Source organism: Seriola aureovittata, chromosome 8 (assembly GCF_021018895.1).
Source record: "Seriola aureovittata isolate HTS-2021-v1 ecotype China chromosome 8, ASM2101889v1, whole genome shotgun sequence".
Classification (NCBI taxonomy): domain Eukaryota; kingdom Metazoa; phylum Chordata; class Actinopteri; order Carangiformes; family Carangidae; genus Seriola; species Seriola aureovittata.
The window spans coordinates 17,489,101-17,508,579 of record NC_079371.1 but is presented as its reverse complement, the minus strand read 5'-3'; the positions used below and the strand labels follow the sequence as shown (position 1 = coordinate 17,508,579).

Genomic DNA, 19,479 nt, shown 5'->3' with positions numbered 1-19,479 from the left:
AGCAGAGAAGAGATATTCCCTTCTAGAGATTATGAGCAAGTCTCACCTCTCTAACCAATCAGAGAAGGCTGACGTCGGGGGTCGGGGCTGCTTGTTGTCCACTACTCCTCTTGCACCAAGGCGTCAAGCTAGTATTGGATGCTGGAAGACGTCGGTGTGGCTGACTCACTGGTTAACAAGCTCTCCATTCAGAGCCTATGTCTACAAGACTATTAGAATTATACAAACTACTGAAATGAAATAATCTGTGAAGATACCATCAGTGTTTGGTCACAGCTCTTAAAAACATGAAACCTCTGAGTGTAAATAGTCACAATCCAGGATGGTTTCTTCTTTTCCGCCATGTTCCCAGAGCTCAGAAGTTACTATGGTGAATAGAAGATCACAAAAATAAGACCTTAGCTGTCACAAAGTGCAATTATCCTTGAACAGCTGTGTATAGGAGGTATATGCCTTCATATTTAAGCCTTTCAAATCCCCTGATGATCATCAGTGTCAATAATTGATTGGCTGTGATCAATAATGAAGCAGGTTGGTACAAACAGCCGAACTGAGTCTGATTCTGCAGGATGGTTCAGCCCATCTACAAGACATCTCTTTGTGGTGTTGGACTGTGATGCCTCTGAGGAGGCTGTCATCCATAATTGATAACTCATAATCAATAATGTAGCAGTTCAATACAAACACTGAATCTGTATTTGTACTGATGCGGCGTATTTGACTGCACAGGCTAACACAGCCCGTCCATCACTGTGCTGCTGCCTCCTCTGATCTGTCGCCTCCTCTGCATGTGTGTGTCTGTGTGTGTGTGTGCGCTAATGATCTCAGATTAGTGTCTGCATTTAAAAGATGAGATTATTGTTGCTAATTCAAGATGTTGCAGCATTCAGTCATTCTCTCTCGACACTGAGATGCCCTTCTTGCGCAAAGAGTGCTTAAAAAATTTAAGTATCTGCACTGCACCAGATTATTCATCGCTACATTTTGTTTCAACACTCGAGAAATGTAATTTATAACGCTCTGACTCAATTATATAAGCCCAACACATATTTTTGTGTTACAGCCAAAAAGCAATGGAGGCTAGGAGAGGGTTGTTGTAAAAATTGGCGGGTGTGCGTGCAGCAGAGAGATGTGGTTGTTACCTCACATACGTTGTCCTTGTCAGTGCCGCTGCCTCCCGGCTTCTCCATTATTTGGTCCGTGGGTTTGGTCCAGGTTTTATTTGATGCTAGCAAGTCCAGACACAAGCTGCTGTCAGAGTCAGCCCGGCCAGATGCCTGTGCGCTCTGAGCACACTGACACATACCTGTAGAGACGGGCCGGCTGGTTGCAGCAGCAGGGCTTTAGTGGATGTGAAGGAGATGGCTAACTGAGAGGAGACACAGAGTCCTCAATGGGAAAACAGGATGTATGTGAACACACACATGTCCTGTCAGCGTCCCATCCTGAGTGCATGACTGTGTCATCATCTGCTGGGCTATGAGTTCATATTAGTCATTATCATCAGTGTAAAGATCAGCAATGGTGGAAGTTGTATTTAGATCTTTTAGTCAAGCAAAAATACTGTTACAAGAAATTGTACTGGAATCAAAATAAGTAAAACTACAAAAGAACTCATTATGATGCAGAATCACCTCTATCAAAGTTATATTATTATATATTATTCAACGGTTATTACTGATGTATCTATATGTAAACAGAATGTTAATGTTGCTTGACGTGGAGCTGAATTTAAATACTTTGCATATTGTTGTGTAATTTAAGCTGTAAAGTAAGGTCCCTCTGAAATGTAGTGATGTATAAAGTGGCATAGAATGGAAGAATTCAAGTGAAGAGGAAATACATCAAAGTTAAGTACAGTACTCATTTTAAAATTAAAAGCATTTCGTTAGAATTGTATGTTACAATTGTCACCATACACACTTGTGTATGCTCCTAATTAAGGTTAAAAAATTATGTGCTCTCTTTAGAGCTTTAGCATTCAAATTTATCAGTTTCAAACATTGATATTTTATTTATCTTATTAAATTAGTTTGTCAGGGGCCGAGTGCAAAAATCATTAAAGGGGCACTACACTGGTTTTATGTCAGCGTCAGTTTATTCCTCATTATACAGCAGTTTTCAGCTGTATAATGTCTTCATCTCCAAAACAACCCTGATGATGTCATTCTGACATCATAGTGACATCATCAGGGTTATTTCGGCTTTACCTTAGAGACTCCAATTTTTTTTAAATTAGAAACTCTGTTACCAACTGGGAGCCTGCGCTTTGAAAATCTGGGATTTTACAGGGAGGGTGGGTGTAGTGAAAAGATGCTATCCAGTTGCATCATGGGAAATGTAGGATCCACCATTTTTAAAGCTTGATCCATAGAGACTAAAAATCAGGATATATCAATCTGTGCTGCGTAAATTATGATCATTCTGTTTTAAATGTCTCTGTTTTGAGTCCCTTTAATTTTATGCCAGTGCAGAACTAAATCTGGAGTACACTTTTAATCCCAAACCAAACGCGGAGTACAATTATTCCTATATTCTTGTTCCAACATGACACAATATGAACACCCCGTGCACCCCAAAACCCATCAATCAAACAGTTTTTTAAGTTATTTTTTGGGCTTTTTGTGCCTTTAATGGACAGGACAGTAGAGAGACAGGAAATGGGGAGGCATAGAGAGGGGGAATGACACGCAGGAAAGGGCCGTCCGAAGAGGGAGTCAGCCAGCTGCAGCGAGGACTGTGGCCTCTATATATGGGGCGCCTGCGTAACCCACTGTGCCATGCGACGCCCCAATCAAACAGTTTTTTAACAACGTACAATCAGTTTGTGTTCGATTTTTTTAAATTACATGATAACACAAGTTCAAAATTAATTCTCCATTGTTTGTTTGCCTTCTTCTAAACCTCAAATACTAGTAAATATGTCACGCTATAAGATATGTTGTTGTCCCGCTAAATCCTTGCATAATAAGCGGTAAAAGTAAACATATTATTGGCCTCAAAGGTGAACGTGGATTTGTGCTGAACTAACTGAAATTAGCTAACACCATACCAGGGGAACACTGATAGATTAGAGCGTTGTTTAGTTTGCAGGAGGCATTAGATGTTTGTGTCTCTTTCTCTCTCTATGTGTGTGTGTGTGTGTGTGTGTGTGTAGGATCTGTGTCTGTGGGTGGGTGTTTGCAAGTGGGTGAGCGTTATTTTTGGGGTGCATGCGGAGGAGGAAGGGTGAGGGTGTTGTTTACTCCTTATTCCCTGGATATTTAGTGCATCCCGATCCTGCCAAATCCTGGTCTTCAATTATCAGGAGGAGCAGAAAATTACAACAGTGCTCCCAACTGTCACTTTAGAGCTCGGTTTGACTCTCGGGGAGAGGCAGTCTGATCTAATTACCCAGCCCCTGAAAAGGCTCAGCCAATAACACAGATACCGCCCAGGCTGTGAGAAAAGACACACACACACACACACACACACACACACATGGAAAAAACTCCACTTAGCTTTTCATTTTATGCAGGAAGAGAGGAAAAACCAAAGACATTCAGTGCATGACTCCTGATGCGTGTCGCTCAAAATTCACAGAGTGGGATTGAGAAAAGAGGAAGAGCCAGAAAGAAAGAAAGAGACATGAAGGTCAGACTTCATTCAAAATGGAGAAATTATTAGGATTCTCCCTCCTCCCTCCCCTCACTCTACTTCCCTCTCCCCTCCCCTCCCCTCTCTCTCTCTCTCTCTTTGAATATTGTAACTCCTTTTGTGAGAGGACATATCCTTGTGCTATGGAGACTGACGTCCTCTTTTGTCAGGGCGAGGAGTGTTCCACTCTGCAGCTCAATAGATGACATCGCATGGCCAGGAGGAGAAAGCTGCTGAGTGGAGGAAGAGAGGGATTTAAATAAGCCCTTTTTTCTGTCAATACCATCAATACGGGCTTAGCATCGCCTCCAAACTTATACATTTCTCTCTCAAACTACTGATCAGGCAGAATGCTTTGTATGTTACATGTGTTTAGATGTGCCTGTGATTTTGAAATTAAGAAGCATCCCCTTTGATTTGGCACGCTTTGGCACACATAGGAGCCTCCTTGTTGAGCCACTGCAGACATTTTATTTTCAAATTTGGCAACAGTGCCTGAACAGGGAGAGACAATCCTGCATGCCATGTTTCCTCAGCTCAACATGGGCTCCCTATCCAAAATGGAGGGAGCTTCTCCATCTTAATTTAACTTCTAACTTCATTACGATGTCGATGTAATAATTTGTCAGTTTAATTAAAGGCTGCACAGGTTTGTAACCTGCTTTCAAAAATCTCTCTCTGCATTCGGTCTCTGCTGTGACGCTCCCTCGAAATGAGATTCTGTCTGGGAATTCGTGGTGGTTGTGTTATGTCCGTAAACAAGGTCATTTGGAATAAAGGTGCACAGGCTGCCTTAGGGGGGGTCCACACACACACACACACACACACACACACACACACACACACAGAGCCCAGGCTGAACTGTGAGAGAACATGCACAGGAGAGAAAAAAAAACAAAACAAAACAGCCTTTTTTAGAACTCCATGTCCTATTAGCTCCGACGCAGAGCAAATGTAGCGTGTTTGAATCTGCGTGATCTGCTAGAGCGTGGCCTCTCCTCCGGCAGGTTGGGATGAGAGAGGGACTGGCCCTGATGTTGATGAAGAGCAAACAAGCTTGTGCTACATGATCACTACTGCTGCTACTGCTGCTGCTGCTGCTGCTGCTGCTGCTGCCGCTGCTGCAGAGGTCCACAGCAGACTCTCGCTGCAGCGAGAATGACGATGAGGAGGAGGAGGAGGAGGAGGAGGAGGAAAGGCGAAGACAGGGAGGGAATCCTGCAGAGAAATCCTCAACCGTCTCTCCTCCTTGCTCGTTATAAGCTGTTTATTAATTGTTAGCGTGGGTATCGGACATGCTAGCTATAGGCCAGCGGATGCAGAAGGAGCTCTTGATCAGTGATGTAGAGTCTCAGACAAAAAAGCTTCGAGACTTCTGCTGACGATGTAGGTGGGCTATAAATAGGCTGTTATTTTTACCCCTGCCATTTTGGCCTCATTTCCGCTTTTCCCCTGTGCTTCCTCCGCCACCGTGATGATTTAGTGGTGGTGATGATGGTGAGTGATGAGTGACTTGCTGGCGAGCACAACATCCCAGTAAGTTGGGGCCATAAAAGGGGTAAACTAGGACAGAAATAAGACTCCTGTGTTAATCCCCAGTGCACCATGGCCCTGCTAACTGGCTCTTACATAAGAGCCCAGAGAGCAAGAAAAAGGAGGCAGAGAGAGAGGTAGAGAGCCTGAGAGTGTGAGAGAAAGACTGTGCGTCTCTACATCTCGAAAAATGAAATCCCAAACTTGCTAGGCTGGGCCCAGGGGAGCTGCAAGTCTTATGTAGAAGGATTTCAAATAAACTTTTGCTCTTAATTATTAAAGACAAAGCACTCTTCAAGATAAGTTTGTAGTTCAAGTGAAGAGAGGAACGATATTGTGATTTAGTTTTTACTGCTCAATGAACAGTTTAGTCTTATTTGCTAAGTGTAGAAGCGTTTTGAATCGTTTCTTCAATGTGTAGTCTACAGTGCAAAATTAATCTTTGGACTGACACAAGCACAGCACCTCCCATGTAAAATGTAAAAATATCTTGATCTTTTAATTTTTTTTTTCATATTTTTTAAATATCGTGGCAACTATCCCTTCAATATTTCTGGTTGTATTAGGTCATTGTGCGTTATGTTGAATTTCAATTAACAGGACTAATTTATGAAAATATCAGTGCTTGTTAAGTATTTACTTTATTTATCAATGCTGCAAGTAAGAAGATACTCAATTCTAGAAAAGAAGTTGGATTGTGAAGGGAACAGTTTGGCTTTCGGGCTAGAAGGAATAGACATTAATGACTTCAAGGATCATATGGATGAGATGAATACACAATTGCAGTATATGTCATTTTAAGACAGAATAACACAGACTACCGTAATAAGAAACAATTCTTTAAACTTCTCACTACTAATGGCTTTTAGTGGTTGTTTGAGGTTCGAGTGCTCACGGACCATTTTCATTGTTGTGTATGAATGGACGGACCACTAAAGCAATAAACTGATGACTTGATAGTAACCAGCGATGACAAGGGAAACCCAAGGTCACGACAAGTACTTCAACCTATACTAGAAATTTTCCCACAGGCTGCTATTATTGTTAATGGTCGCATGATGCTTTCATGTTTTATATCAATCAGTGTGTGTGTGAGTGTGTGTGGGTTTGTCTTACAAGTCGAGGAGGCTAAATTTAGTCCCTGTGGTTAAATTGTGTGTCCAGTCTCTCTCAGACAGCCTCAGGGGTTTGGCACGGCCGGGTGCCAGCCCGTCTCAGCTCTGGCCAACTTGTCGTGTGTGTAACAGGAAGTGCGTTGCTCTGAGTGAACCTGTCGGACGCGACTGGCTCAAACTCAGCCACTCTTTATTACAGGTTTGACCAGAAGTTGAACTCTGTTCTTGTTTTATCTACTTATGGATGAAAATTAAAAACAATACATTGTCCCAGTTCCATATAATAATAGTTGTTTACTCATTTGAATAGTATGCCGTTTTGGAAATTAGTTTACAAGTAATAAATATACTTTACCATTTCTCACTAACAGGAAATGATGCAGCACAACTTCACAATAAAAGGCAAAATATTTTTTCAAATATTTATTTTTTGTTTTCTGAAATCTCATGGGAGCTCTTTATTTTTGATTTCTCTAATTAGCAAATGCATTTTCTATTTGCATTTGAAGTTACTACATATTCAAAACCTGCTCAGAATCAGTCTGTAGTATGGACCGGAAACTTGGCTGAAGTGTTAAAGACGTATAAAATGCTACAAGCTCAAAAGCTAATGAAAATGTCATGTAACAGTTCGGGTCTTAGAGAATCCCTTGATCTGATGGAGAAAAAAATGTTTCACTTGGTAAACCAGCTGCTATGTAAATTAATTAATTAATTCAACCATTATTTATACGGCTTGGTCCAATGAGAGCAGTTCAGTCTTTTTTACTGGCATCCTGTGCGCACAATAAAAGCAACATTTAGACAAACATTAAAACTTACAAAAGCTCCAAATAAAAGATGAAGATAAAATGGTGAATGGGTAAAAAAAAAAAAGTGCATTGAACCTACAATAAACTGGGCTCCAAGGCTGAATTGTAGCCTTAAGTGAAGAGGGAAGATTTTTTGCACTTTTGTAGGCCAGTGCCAGGAGCTGGGACCCAGTGGAGGGTACAGTAGACAGGGGTTATAACATGAGAGGGGAAATGTTAAGGAAAAGCAGGGATCAGCAGGAGGTTTCTTTTGAGATCCTTAAAACATTGAAAGGGCAGACTGAGCAAAGCTACTGGCCGATCATTTTATTTACTTTCTTTTTTCAACTTAGGTTTGTCAAAATTAGAGCAAACATCTACTCAGAAAAATAATGCCAATCTTTTTTAATTGATTAGGTTTTTCTGTTGAAACCTGTTGTTTTCAGAGGTTTGGTATCATGTCAGGTGCTTTATAAAGGCTTGCCATCATCCTGCTTTGACGTGTATTTCCTACTCTGTTGTGAAGGTCAAATGAAATGAACTGTGCTGTTCGTGGCGGCCTCGGCTGCCTCTTTGATGATGAATCCTATATTTTCCATCCCACTCTGTGTCTAGGATCACCACCACTGCAGCCTGCATGATGGACCTGCGTCGCTACCCTCTAGATGAGCAAAACTGCACCCTGGAGATCGAAAGCTGTAAGTACCGTTGTCCCTGACAACCAGCTCTCACGCCCACACATAGACATAGAATTAAACAGATCCTACGTACACATGCAGCTGTGAAGTCTGGTTTGAAAACAGTCTGCTGGTCCAGTGGCGGCAAGGTAGAAGGAAGGTTGATAAGGCTGCATGTTAAATGCTGAGAAAGGCTGATGAGACATCAAGAGATACGCATCAAGAAGAGGAACATCACTAATGGCTCACTGACTGATAACATCCAGCCTAATTAATTCAACTCCAACTGCAGTGGCTTCCCAAGGCGTGGAGGAGCCTGATTAGGTCCAGTGTTTCAGGGGTGTGCTGATTGTGGATGTTATGTGCCGCTTTCTCCCGAAAGTGCCTCCATGTTTGTACGGTACAAAGAGCTCATTTCACATGGAGTTTGTAATTGTACATGATCTGGCGTTCTCGAGTCAAGGGAGGGAGGGAGCGTGAGGCAACATGAGAGAGAAAGACGAGGTCCTCTGCGTGTTTTATCTGGGTCCCCAGAGAAAAGGATTATGGGGCTGGGATGTGGTGTAGGGCTCAGTCTTTCCGGGTTTGATCACACTATTGCCAGCAGCGTTAAGCAGCACAAAAACAGTGCGGGTCAGAACTGCCTCTCGCTGCTCCTCTCTTTTCGTTTCTCATCTCCTTTCTTTGCACAGTCTCATCCTCTTCTTTTTTTCTCCCAGCCTTTTTATCTCTCTCACCATCACTCATACTATCCTTTTTTTCTCCTCCTCACTCAGGCAGCCCAACACAAAACGCACACACACATACACACAGTCTCACACACATACACACAGTCTCACACACATACACGCACAGCTCCAGTTTTGATCACCAGGCAGTATCTGCTCTCATATGGATTAACTGGCAACGGTTTTAACGTTGGAATCGCTTCATGCCAGAGCATGCTATTTTATTCAGACTAATGAGCCCAGAGAACTCTCACTTCCCTTGATAAACTTGATGCATTTTTAACAGACACAAGTCTTAAAACCCCAGATCCCCTGATACATCAGCAGCTCACTACTGTGGCTCGGGCCACTGGCCTCATATGCCGGGCTGCACTGAGCAATAATTGATTTCTAACCCTCCAATACTAAAGATCTATTGCACACATACACATGCAAATACACACCCACGTATGTGTGCTTATCGTAGAGCTTATGGTGCATTGTCTGTCTCTTATCATCATTCTTGTGGGACTCACATGACAGCCCAAGATGCAAGGTGCAGTGATGTAATACATTGACATCGTTCTGATATATTACATATACATATAACATATAGAAACAATGGTTCAGAACTAATGGAGCCAAAAGTGACTGACCAGTTATGTAAAGACCCTTATGATGCTCTTTATGTTAAAATCTCCCTTTCCCAAACTCCTAACCACCTTCCTGATCCCAGCCCCTCATGGTTGATCAGAACTGAACTGAGCTGCACATCAGAACAGCAGCATGGTGGACTCTGCCTTAATTGGGGTGATGTAGGGTTGCACAAGGCGAGGATGATGAAAATGCAGACCTGGAGGGAGAGCTAACTGCATCTATGGGTGTACAAATTCAGCATCAACCACCTTATGCCCCACAGCTGCACCAGGGGTGTGATGCATTCAGAAATGCAACAATTAAAGAATAAGGCTGGCGACAATCTATGCTTTTCTTATGTCTAACAAATTCCATGAAAAGAGCTGCACCAGCAATGAATTAGTTTAGTTAGTTAAGTATAGCCTGGGGAGGATGTCTACCTTAATTGTCTGTGTGATAGAGCTCCATTGTTGTCGACAGTATTTAGCCTTTTTTTTTATAATAAAAACTTTATATGTGACCTGCTTTTAAAGATTTGCATCTTAAGTAGGAACATATGGGCATGGAGCTGAGTGCCACAGACAAGATAAGTTGGCGATCATTCAGAGACAGTTTAAGACATTGTTCTTTCCATGGGATTTGTTGTGAATAAATAATAACTCCAACCTTAAATGTCACTGATGAGACAGCAGACACAGTGACATGTCAGAGGAGGAAAAGCACAGGTGTTAATAGTAAAATGAACGATGGCTGTTCAGTCCTCGGTTTCAGGGTCCTGGTATTGTCCATGCAGGTTCATGAAGAATGAAGCCAGTGTTTATATTATTAGTAACATCTGTGCTTTTCCCACTGTGCTAAGTCAAAATGTCTGCTGTGAAAAAGGCCTGTGGGTGAAGTTAGCTGCCTGTCCAACCAGTAACAACCCAACATGAGCACCGTGACTAACTTCACCTTGAATGTCAGCGCCACAGCAACAAAGAATTATGTGTTAATTTTTAAAAAATCAAAGCCTTGGAGTTTAATTATTCATCGCATCTGAATAGGTCACTGCCTCTATTTTGAGTGTGAGGCAGACAAAGTAGAGCTCAGCGCAGGGAGATGGCTGCTCCCTGTTTGCTTGCGACACTGTTCATGTCAGAGACAGACAGTCTGCAACACTGGAGTCCCCTGACTGCAACTGCAATAGTTTCCATCCATGTGCACCAAATGCATCATGCTCCAAATCTCAGTTGCTCACAGTTATGTGGCTTTAAAGTAGCACGTGTTTGTTTCAATATAAACATGCTTCAGAATGGAAAAATGCCCTGGTTTTGAAGATAGAGAGTTGCAGCTGCATCATTTATTTATCATTAACATCATCTATGAGTCTTTTCCATTCATTATAGTTCTTTCTTTTTTTCTCGTGCACTATAGAAATTGATATTCTGCCTCGCCATGAAAAGCCACAGAGAAGCTTTTAACTTTGAAGTGACATACCATTCTCAATTTGAAATTTTAATGCTGCTTTAAGGGATCCTAGTTCACAAACACAAAAATACAAATATTTTAACTCAATATCTCACCTTAAAGCCATGGTTACAGGCTGATGGTTATGATCTTGCTTGACATGGTAATCCGTCATAATGAACATGTAGCTTTTTTTTTTTTTTTTTCACTTGTTTACATTGAATGTTTACATTGGTGATGCAGTAGAGAGACAAATATCTTTTAAACATTTGAAAGATCCTTGAACAACTTTGTATTTACGAGCTATGTTGTTGGAAGATCACTTTGAGAGATTAGTTTCTTGCGTTAAAACCCGCTGCTTTATGGCTGACAGCGAAGAAACTGATATTTCCAGAGCTTCCAGCAAACACTTGAACACACCAACAAGAAAGCGTTTTGAAATGACCTACTTGCTGCTGCGTTACCAGCACTTTATAATTTAACACTGACAAAAATAAATGTTTAGTGTTATTACCAATACAGCTTATAGTGAAGTAAATGGAAAACAAAGGCTACCCGGAAGACGGAAAATCAATCTTAAAATGTGTGTAGACCTATGCTTTTCAACAGTGACTGCCAACCTTTCCGGCTTGTGACCTTTTAATTAGCTATTTGTAAATTCTGCAATTGCTGCATAGCTAACATTAGCATAAACAGCTGTGCACTTACCTGTCCAGAGGAAACGTTGTGAGTTCAGCATCAAACTTCATTTTTTTTTTTTTTTACTCGTGAAGAGCTGTCTCCCGCGGCAGAAAGCAACACCAGTGTTGATTCTTGTTTTGCTTCTATTTCTATCACTTCTTTTCTACTTAAGTTAGCATGCTAACCAGCTAGCCTCAGGTCTGGCCGGACTGTCTCGTCACTGTCTGATAGCATGTTACTGTAGCGCCCAGTCTGCCCTGAGGAAGTAGAGCTGCTCAGAGGACCTACTACAACCTCTTATAAATGCAATGAGAAAACTGGTCAGTAAACAGCTGTTGATGTGAGCATGTTGCTATGTAGCAACAGCAAAACTTATTCAACGGTTCGATAATTATTTTTCTCTTCAATCACCACAAGACAAATGTGATATTCTTCTCATATTGCTTTATTTGAGTAATGTTCAGAGGCCTGAAATGCTATTTAACAAGACAAATCAAACGACAAACCTTTCAAAAATATGTATATATATATATCATAATCTTATATATATAAATAATATAATTCAACATAGCAGTAATGTTTTGGGCTGGAGAATTCTTTAAAAATGGTGCAGTATTTTAAGTGAATGTGCCAAAATGCACAAAACCACTGACATTGACATTTAACAGTGCTGCACGACCTTATGATGTGTTACAGACAGTTAATGGATGATGATAATGTTTCTCTAAGTGTCCCTGCTTTTGATTTCTCCACTGCAGATGGCTACACCACAGATGATATCGAGTTTTACTGGCGAGGAGGAGACGGCGCTGTGTCCGGGGTTGACAGAATAGAGCTGCCACAGTTCTCTATTGTCGACTACAAACTCATCTCCAAGAACGTGGTCTTCTCTACGGGTAAACAACGTCACAGTCAACCTTGTTGTTGGTCCTCTGACTTTGTAGTATCAGGTGTTCGTGTACACCGGCTTGCTATGTTGAGCTACAAACAGTTTTATTAGGAAAAGGGACATTTACTGTAAATGAAAAATATTCCATATAACCTACTTTTATTTTTAACATTAAAATACATACACACAAAAAGATGTCAGTATTGAGAGACGGATATGGCAAGTTCCCTAGTGTCAAGGAAAATATAGCTTTTAGTGGGCGTCATTGAGGAAAATCTATTTCTATCCCACTCCTTTATCTCCGTGTGCCTCCTTCAGGTTCCTACCCCCGCCTGTCCCTCAGCTTCAAACTGAAGAGGAACATTGGTTACTTCATCCTGCAGACATACATGCCTTCCATCCTGATTACCATCCTCTCCTGGGTCTCCTTCTGGATCAACTACGATGCCTCAGCTGCCAGAGTGGCCCTGGGTAGGATTGCCTCGCCGCTGCTGAACAGTGACCCTGGGAAATAACCGAAAGCTAAATGATAACAGACCATAAAAAGAGCCATTTAACAAACACTGAGCCGTTTACATTTAGCCTGGCTTTACATCTACACACTATTGTGTCTGTCATGAGCCTGCTCTCTGTTTTGACTCTTTATTTTCCCAGCATTTACTTTTTTTTTTCTCATTAGCTCTGAGCACGTGAGTGATAGCAGTGTGTGATAGGCTGCCCGGCTAAATGTCTGTTGTTCAGAAATGACTATATGCATGACTCATGCAGAGCGAGAAGCGCTGCAGCTCGACCTTGAAGCGTGCTGTCTTCCTCTATGCCTGTCTGTCTATCGGAGCCTCTCATTGGCCGGGGTTCCCATCTTATCAGAGCAGGATCCAACTAAATTACAGCCAAATGAAAAGTGGCAACATTTGCTTAAATGCACCTTACACATTATAGTTAATGTTTTTACGCCAATGTCAAACTACCACTGATGCCACAAAGCTCCCTTTAGTGTTAAAGTTGGGTATGACAGGGCAGAGCAGCAAAGGAAATGGCTTTGAGCTTTATGTGTGTCGCTCTTGTCACACACCATTTGTTTTCTGAAGTGGGACACATGCGGGTTGGAGCCCCAGACGGTGCATTCGGAGGGTAACGTGATTTAAAGATGTGCCTGCTCTCAGCGTCCTGAGAACGAGCAGCGAGCCAGTGCAGCCAATGAGAGATGAGGCTCCATGCTACAGCGACACTGCTGGCTGCTGGGTTATTTATAATACGTGTGAATCTGACCAAATGCAGATTGTGCATGCAAATGACTAATGTATCAAACAAAATGCGTGTATGTCAAAAAAACAGGTGAATTGTGCTGTGACTAATAGCAGATGTTTCCAGTGACGCTGTGCTTTTTATATAGCCTACAGTTTGTTCTGTGTCCATTTGGAAACATGATGGGATGCAAAACTTACTCACACAAAACACACACACACAGACAGTTTCAGTCTCCGGAGGCTTTGAAGGATCTTTTTGTCCATATGGGTTCACATTCTTTCTGGCCTGTCTGTTTACTATAAATAAACACATATAATGCACATGATAATCATTAATGCTTATGTTCACAAGCACATGCCCATATCCTTTGAAGATATGCACCTGATCTCTGTTAGATTGAACGAGACGTTCAGTCATTCACTTTTATAATAGAGACTCATAAGTTTGCTGAATATTGAGCACTACATTTAAATTTCAAACACTCACTAATCGTCAGTATTTTACATCATCACTGATAGGTAAAGTAATCCAACTGTGATTTTCTTGTCTTCTGCTGCATTGAATTGTGGGATTGTTAACAGAAAGCAATGTATGTACTATACTGTAGTGTGTAAAGTTACAAACTCATTAAAATGTAGTGCATTATATCCTAACTCGCATCATCTTAGTTTAGCATGTTAGCATGTTAACATGTGCTTAGTATGCTGTCAACAGTAGGCAGCTGTTTTTGTAGCTGTTTGGTCATACACCAGTGTGTTTAACAATATTGAATTACCAAAATGAATATGATTTCACTCAAAAACACAAATGTCAAGCTAATGTGGCACTAGTGGAAAAATCTGGCAATCATCAAAATCCATTTGATCCATCCTTTGGGCACTATAAATGTCTGTACAGAATTTCATCTTAATTCATTCAGTAGTTGTTGAGATATTTCAGTGTGGACAAAAGTAGTGGACCAACATTACCATCCCTAGAGCCATACTGCTATAGCATAACTAAAAATGCAATATTAGCATTAGTCAAATTGACAGGATTATTTTTTAAAAATGTACAGATGATGGTAAAAATGTCTTACAGCGTCTAAAGACTTCACTCTCTCTCTAAACGTGTGACTCCGCTGATCTCCAGGGATCACTACGGTGCTGACCATGACCACCATCAACACCCACTTGCGAGAGACGCTCCCTAAGATCCCCTACGTGAAGGCTATTGACATGTACCTGATGGGCTGCTTTGTGTTTGTCTTCCTGGCCCTGCTGGAGTACGCCTTCGTCAACTACATCTTCTTCGGCCAGGGCCCCCAGCGGCAGAAGAAGGCGGCTGAGAAAGCGGCCACAGCAAATAACGAGAAGCTGAGACCCGACCCCAACAAGGTACGTGTGCAGGGAAACTTCCTCTAGAGGTATCTGTGCTGTCGGTTAATGTCTCTGTTTGTTTCTGTGGCAGCAAATGACTTCTTCTCCTCTCAAGGTCAATGTGATGCTGTGATCAATGCTTGATGTCCTTTACCAGCACTCTTTACTCCTGCTCTAGCTCTCCGTTTCTCACTGGTTTAGCCTTGTGTATCAACTTTATTACTCAGACTAGGATCTGAAAGAGTGAATGCAGAAGCAATGACTGGCTTTTACTTTATCTCCATATTTCTGTCTCTCTCAAAGGGCAAGGCGCCTTGGAAAAATCACTGGCTGTGGTGCCAAAGCCTTCCCTTTAAATCTGACTCAGCTGCTAAAGTTGCAGGAACAACAGCAACATAAAAAATAAAACACCCTTTCCTTCTGAGTGTGGCAAGCTACGATTTCCCCTAAGTAACAGTGCTGATTTTGTATGCTTGCAGTGGCTGGTGGGAAATGTAGTTCAGAGAGATGATGCTCTGTATGCCAGAATGAAACAGAGGGAAATTGACGCATATGACTCGATGTGGGATCCCATCTTTGTGGACGATGCCGCATTAGGACTAGGCGAGCAAAGAAATAAGGTACTGGAGGTTTTGAAAGTCAAAACTAACAATGTCATCAATCTGAATCAATCCAGATCAGAGGAAAATGCTGTAGTTTTTGTGCATTTCTTTGATTTCTATAGATTTTTAAGGCAACTTTGATCATCACTCCCACCATTGTGTTTTTCCCTCTCTTGGTTTGCTCTTCATGCATTTTCCTGACAAACATGGCTTAGCAGTTTGATTTCTGCAGGCATTAATTTAATCTTAACTTGGGCTGTAAATCTAAATTAATGGGAAAAGACAAATATGGCAAGAAAAAAAGAAAAAAAAACATTAGTAGCTTCTCTTGAGATAATATAATTTAGATACAAATACTGTACAATCTCAAAGGCAATTGATGAATCTCTTAAGACTAAATGAAGTAATTGATAATAATAATAAAAAAAGGATTGTCAGATAAGAGAAAGAGATCATTTGCAGTTTGATGAATAGTGCCAACTAAGTGGCTTCGCTTCAAAGTGAGTTACACAAAAACAACAAAATACAAATGGGCTCCATTTACAGCGGGACAGGATTGGATTAAAGGGACGTTTTTCCTCAGAAGTCAGGCTATGGATGAAGAAATGTTGATCCGAATTCACTTCCCACAACGTCTTTCCTGACCTGCCCCGAACCTTTTTAGCTTCTCCTCCATCTTTGCAAAGTCCTTACTATTTCTCTCAACCTTCTCCTGTCACATTTTTTTCCTTTGCTTTCTCTTTTTTTATTCAGTTTGTCTTGTGAATCGACAGAATTTTAACCAAACTCTGGTTGAAATTCTGAGATGACAATGAAGATTTCTCCATGAGAATTAGTTTGTGGAGTGCGTTGTGCTCTTCCAGGAATGTTATCTCATAGTCTTGTGGTTGTATTATCACTCAGATTTTTATTGACAGATGATCAATAACTTACTTAGTGCTTTCAAAGTGCTTAAGATTTCCTTCACTGTAAGTAACACAGTTTTTGACTCATTTACATTACCCATTCTAGCACCTCATCAGTATTTTTTACACAGTGAATTGCTTAATGATCATTATAGTTATATTTGTTTTGAATAATAATTTTTACTAGGCTTAGTTTGAATTTAAATACACTCTTTTCCTTAGGTAGTAACTTGTCATGGCTCCACCTGTTTTTACACCCTCACACAGATGACTCCCGACGACAACATCCTGTTCACCACCTTGGAAATGAAGAATGAGATGGGTGGTGCCGGGGATCTGTCCCGGGGCCTGGGAGCACCAGGAGACCCCCGCAACACCATGCTGGCCTACGATAGCTCGACACTGCAGTACCGCAGGGCAGCCATGGCCCGCCAGAACTATGGCCACAGCGCCTTGGAGCGCCACGCCCAGAAGAAATCGCGCCTACGGAGACGGGCCTCCCAGCTCAAGGTGAACATCCCAGACCTGTCCGACGTGAACTCTATCGATAAGTGGTCCAGGATGATCTTCCCTACCGTCTTCTCCTTCTTCAACGTGGTCTACTGGCTCTACTACGTCCATTAAACCCAGTGGCGTCCAGTGGCAAGCTCATGGCGGCCATGCAAAGAAGGGGGGGGAAAGGGAGACGGGGTTTTAGGGGACATGAGAGAAATGAAGAAAGAGAGGTGAGAGATGATGTGAGTGAAAGAATGAGAGATGAACAGTGCACCAACTTTTTCAGCTGGTTCATTTTAGAAAAATTGAGGAGAATGCAAAGACTTTTGGATGGACTGCAGCAGCACCCGACACTTCAGTCAGCAGTGACTCTTAGGATTTGGGAAACACCTTAAAACGACTGACAAACACTCGAAAAAGAAGAGCAAGTTTTAAAAAGACAGAAATGGTGCCTGTTCCAGAATTTCAATATATCACTAATATTTGTCATTCGTAGCTTACTCTCTGTGGATCAAATATTTATGCTTGTGTTTGCATATACTTTAAGGATTTGTTTTGTTTAGTATCTATTTACTTCGTAGCCGAGCTGTCTGCATCCAGGAAAGCTTTATAAATGATTTTAAAGGAGTCATCCTTGATAGTCTATTTTCCTATAATTACTGTATATCAAAAACATCCTTTAAAAGCATGCTTATGTTTGATTTCATTTGCATCTCAGTCATAATGATGATGGAGCGCAAAGCATTTTAGTTTTACTAGTTGAGTCTGTCAGTTACCATTCTGCAGCGTTGGCTTAGCGCAGCCCACCTGGGTGGATGGTTTGAGCATCGCTGGATGACAACAGGTGGACAGCAGGGGGCGCTCTTTTCTCTGGACATCCGTGTGGGGCTTTAATGGTGCCAATGCTGAACAGAAAAAGCTTCCTCGGTTGTTGAAGGTCCCAAATTATCCGGTGAAAAAGAGCGGGACTGTTGGACACTGACGCTTTGGCCAAGTTTATGTTTTGCTTTTTGCTGTGCTGACAGAATCGATTCCATTTCACCACGTGGTTATTTATTTTTTTTTTTTTTTTTAAGAGAACATTTGACTCCTCCGTACTTTCTGCCATCGTGTGAGAAGCTTCAGAGGCGGAGAATGGCTTTAACACGACTTAAGCTGGTGTAAGAACTTTGCTGATAGATGAGCTGAGTTTCATTGCAACCAGAGTTGCTGCATAAATATGGCAATCCACAATCATCATTATCAGTAGAATTGAATGATAGAAGTATGATGCGTTCCATTGTGATTAGGTTTCTGTTTTGAAAAACTGTAGATAAACATAAATCATGTTTAAAGAAAAAGAGATGATTCATTTTTATAAATCAATACTCACATTATTGTGTAAATATTACGAATTTATTCTATTTAAATGGGTCTCTGTTGTTGTTTTTGCAGTTGAATTACAGATCAAATGTTCCATTCAGTCAAAAAAAGAAAACAGCAATTTAACTGAGGAAAAAAGAAAACACGATTCACAACTTTGCTGACTCTGTACTTTTTGGACTTTTCTCTCTTTTCTTTCTTTTTAATGGACTCTAAAAACATCAACTTGCTGAAACTAAAGCACTTCCAGACACCAGTGACTTTTGGGTCAATGTTTTGTTCTCCAGAAACGACTTAACAAGGACCCCACTATCCAGGCATTGAAGTCAGGCATATTTTGTACAAAGTTTCTGTAAATTCCAATTGTAATATTTCATAATGACTGTAAATATCTTGTGTAATGATTGTCAGCAATTATGAAGATGTATCTAAATTCAATTAAAACTCAATTCAGTCTATCACTTCAATAACAGAGTACACGGGTGGCGGTTTTATGTGTCCTGTGTGAGTGCGAGGCTGATCACTGACTGTCGAGCTCATGGCTGATTGAGTGTCTGAATGAGTGAGTGAACAACTGAACCCGACACAGGGAGTGAGTATGCAAGCGAGAGAAGCAAATGTAGGGGTGAATAGAGAGATGTGAGGGCTGCAGCTGGGGACTATTGGCTGCATAATGGATGGAGAAGCAGAGGAGTCAGAGCCAGAGGCCGCAGCGGTGGTCTGGGCTGAGATGGGCTCTGCTGGGGTCTGAGCAAGGGCTGAGCGCCGGCCCCAGCCTCAGGGGACATTAACGCAGAGAGCCATAGATATGGAGGCACTCTGTGGACTCAACTGTGGCCCGCTGGCTGCAGGGGCCAGAGCGCCAGCTACAAAAAAAAGATAGGAAGAGAAAGGAAAATAAAGGGCAAGAAAGAGAGCGATCCATCCATCCATCCATGCCATCAACCTCTAACTGTGTTCTCCCCTCACTCAGCAAACTGACGGCACTCTGCACTGCACTCGCTTCCTGACCTGACCACTGTTACAGCCCTTAAATGGATGCTATTGAATATTTGATGGTGCAAAACACTGAATATTTAATATTTAAAGAGGGATTTTGTTCTAACAGGGACTAATGTGCAGCTAATGTTTGATTTTGAACGAAGAGGAGCAAAAGAACACAGTGAGATACCAATGCATGGAAGATGTTTTAACTGAGGAAATATCTTGATGAACATTATGAATTAGAAATAAGGATGTAAGCAGGAAATACGGATTTTGACTTTGTTGTAATAGTTCAGTTCAGCTTCAGACACAGAGAGAACCCTAAATATGCAGTAGTGGACTTTACTCATTGAGTACAGGAAAACGGAGGGCAAAATAACACGTGACACAGAGAGAGGGTGTTACAGCAGAAGC

The 19,479-nt window shown here is 41.5% G+C and overlaps 1 protein-coding gene across 2 annotated transcripts in view; it reads left to right on the top strand.

The window, feature by feature from the left end:
- Positions 1–18,555, top strand: part of gabrb2a (gamma-aminobutyric acid type A receptor subunit beta2a) — a 31,424-nt gene extending 12,869 nt beyond the window's left edge. The window contains exons 5-10 of one of the 2 annotated variants that reach the window (XM_056382962.1): positions 7,691–7,773; positions 11,981–12,118; positions 12,430–12,582; positions 14,491–14,735; positions 15,197–15,337; positions 16,492–18,555. In XM_056382962.1, the coding sequence (XP_056238937.1) occupies positions 7,691–7,773; positions 11,981–12,118; positions 12,430–12,582; positions 14,491–14,735; positions 15,197–15,337; positions 16,492–16,848 (1,117 nt within the window). In that variant the 3' untranslated portion in view covers positions 16,849–18,555. The remainder of the gene's footprint in view (positions 1–7,690; positions 7,774–11,980; positions 12,119–12,429; positions 12,583–14,490; positions 14,736–15,196; positions 15,338–16,491) is intronic. The other variant, XM_056382963.1, reaches the window with a different exon arrangement.
- The last annotated feature ends 924 nt before the right edge of the window (positions 18,556–19,479 follow it).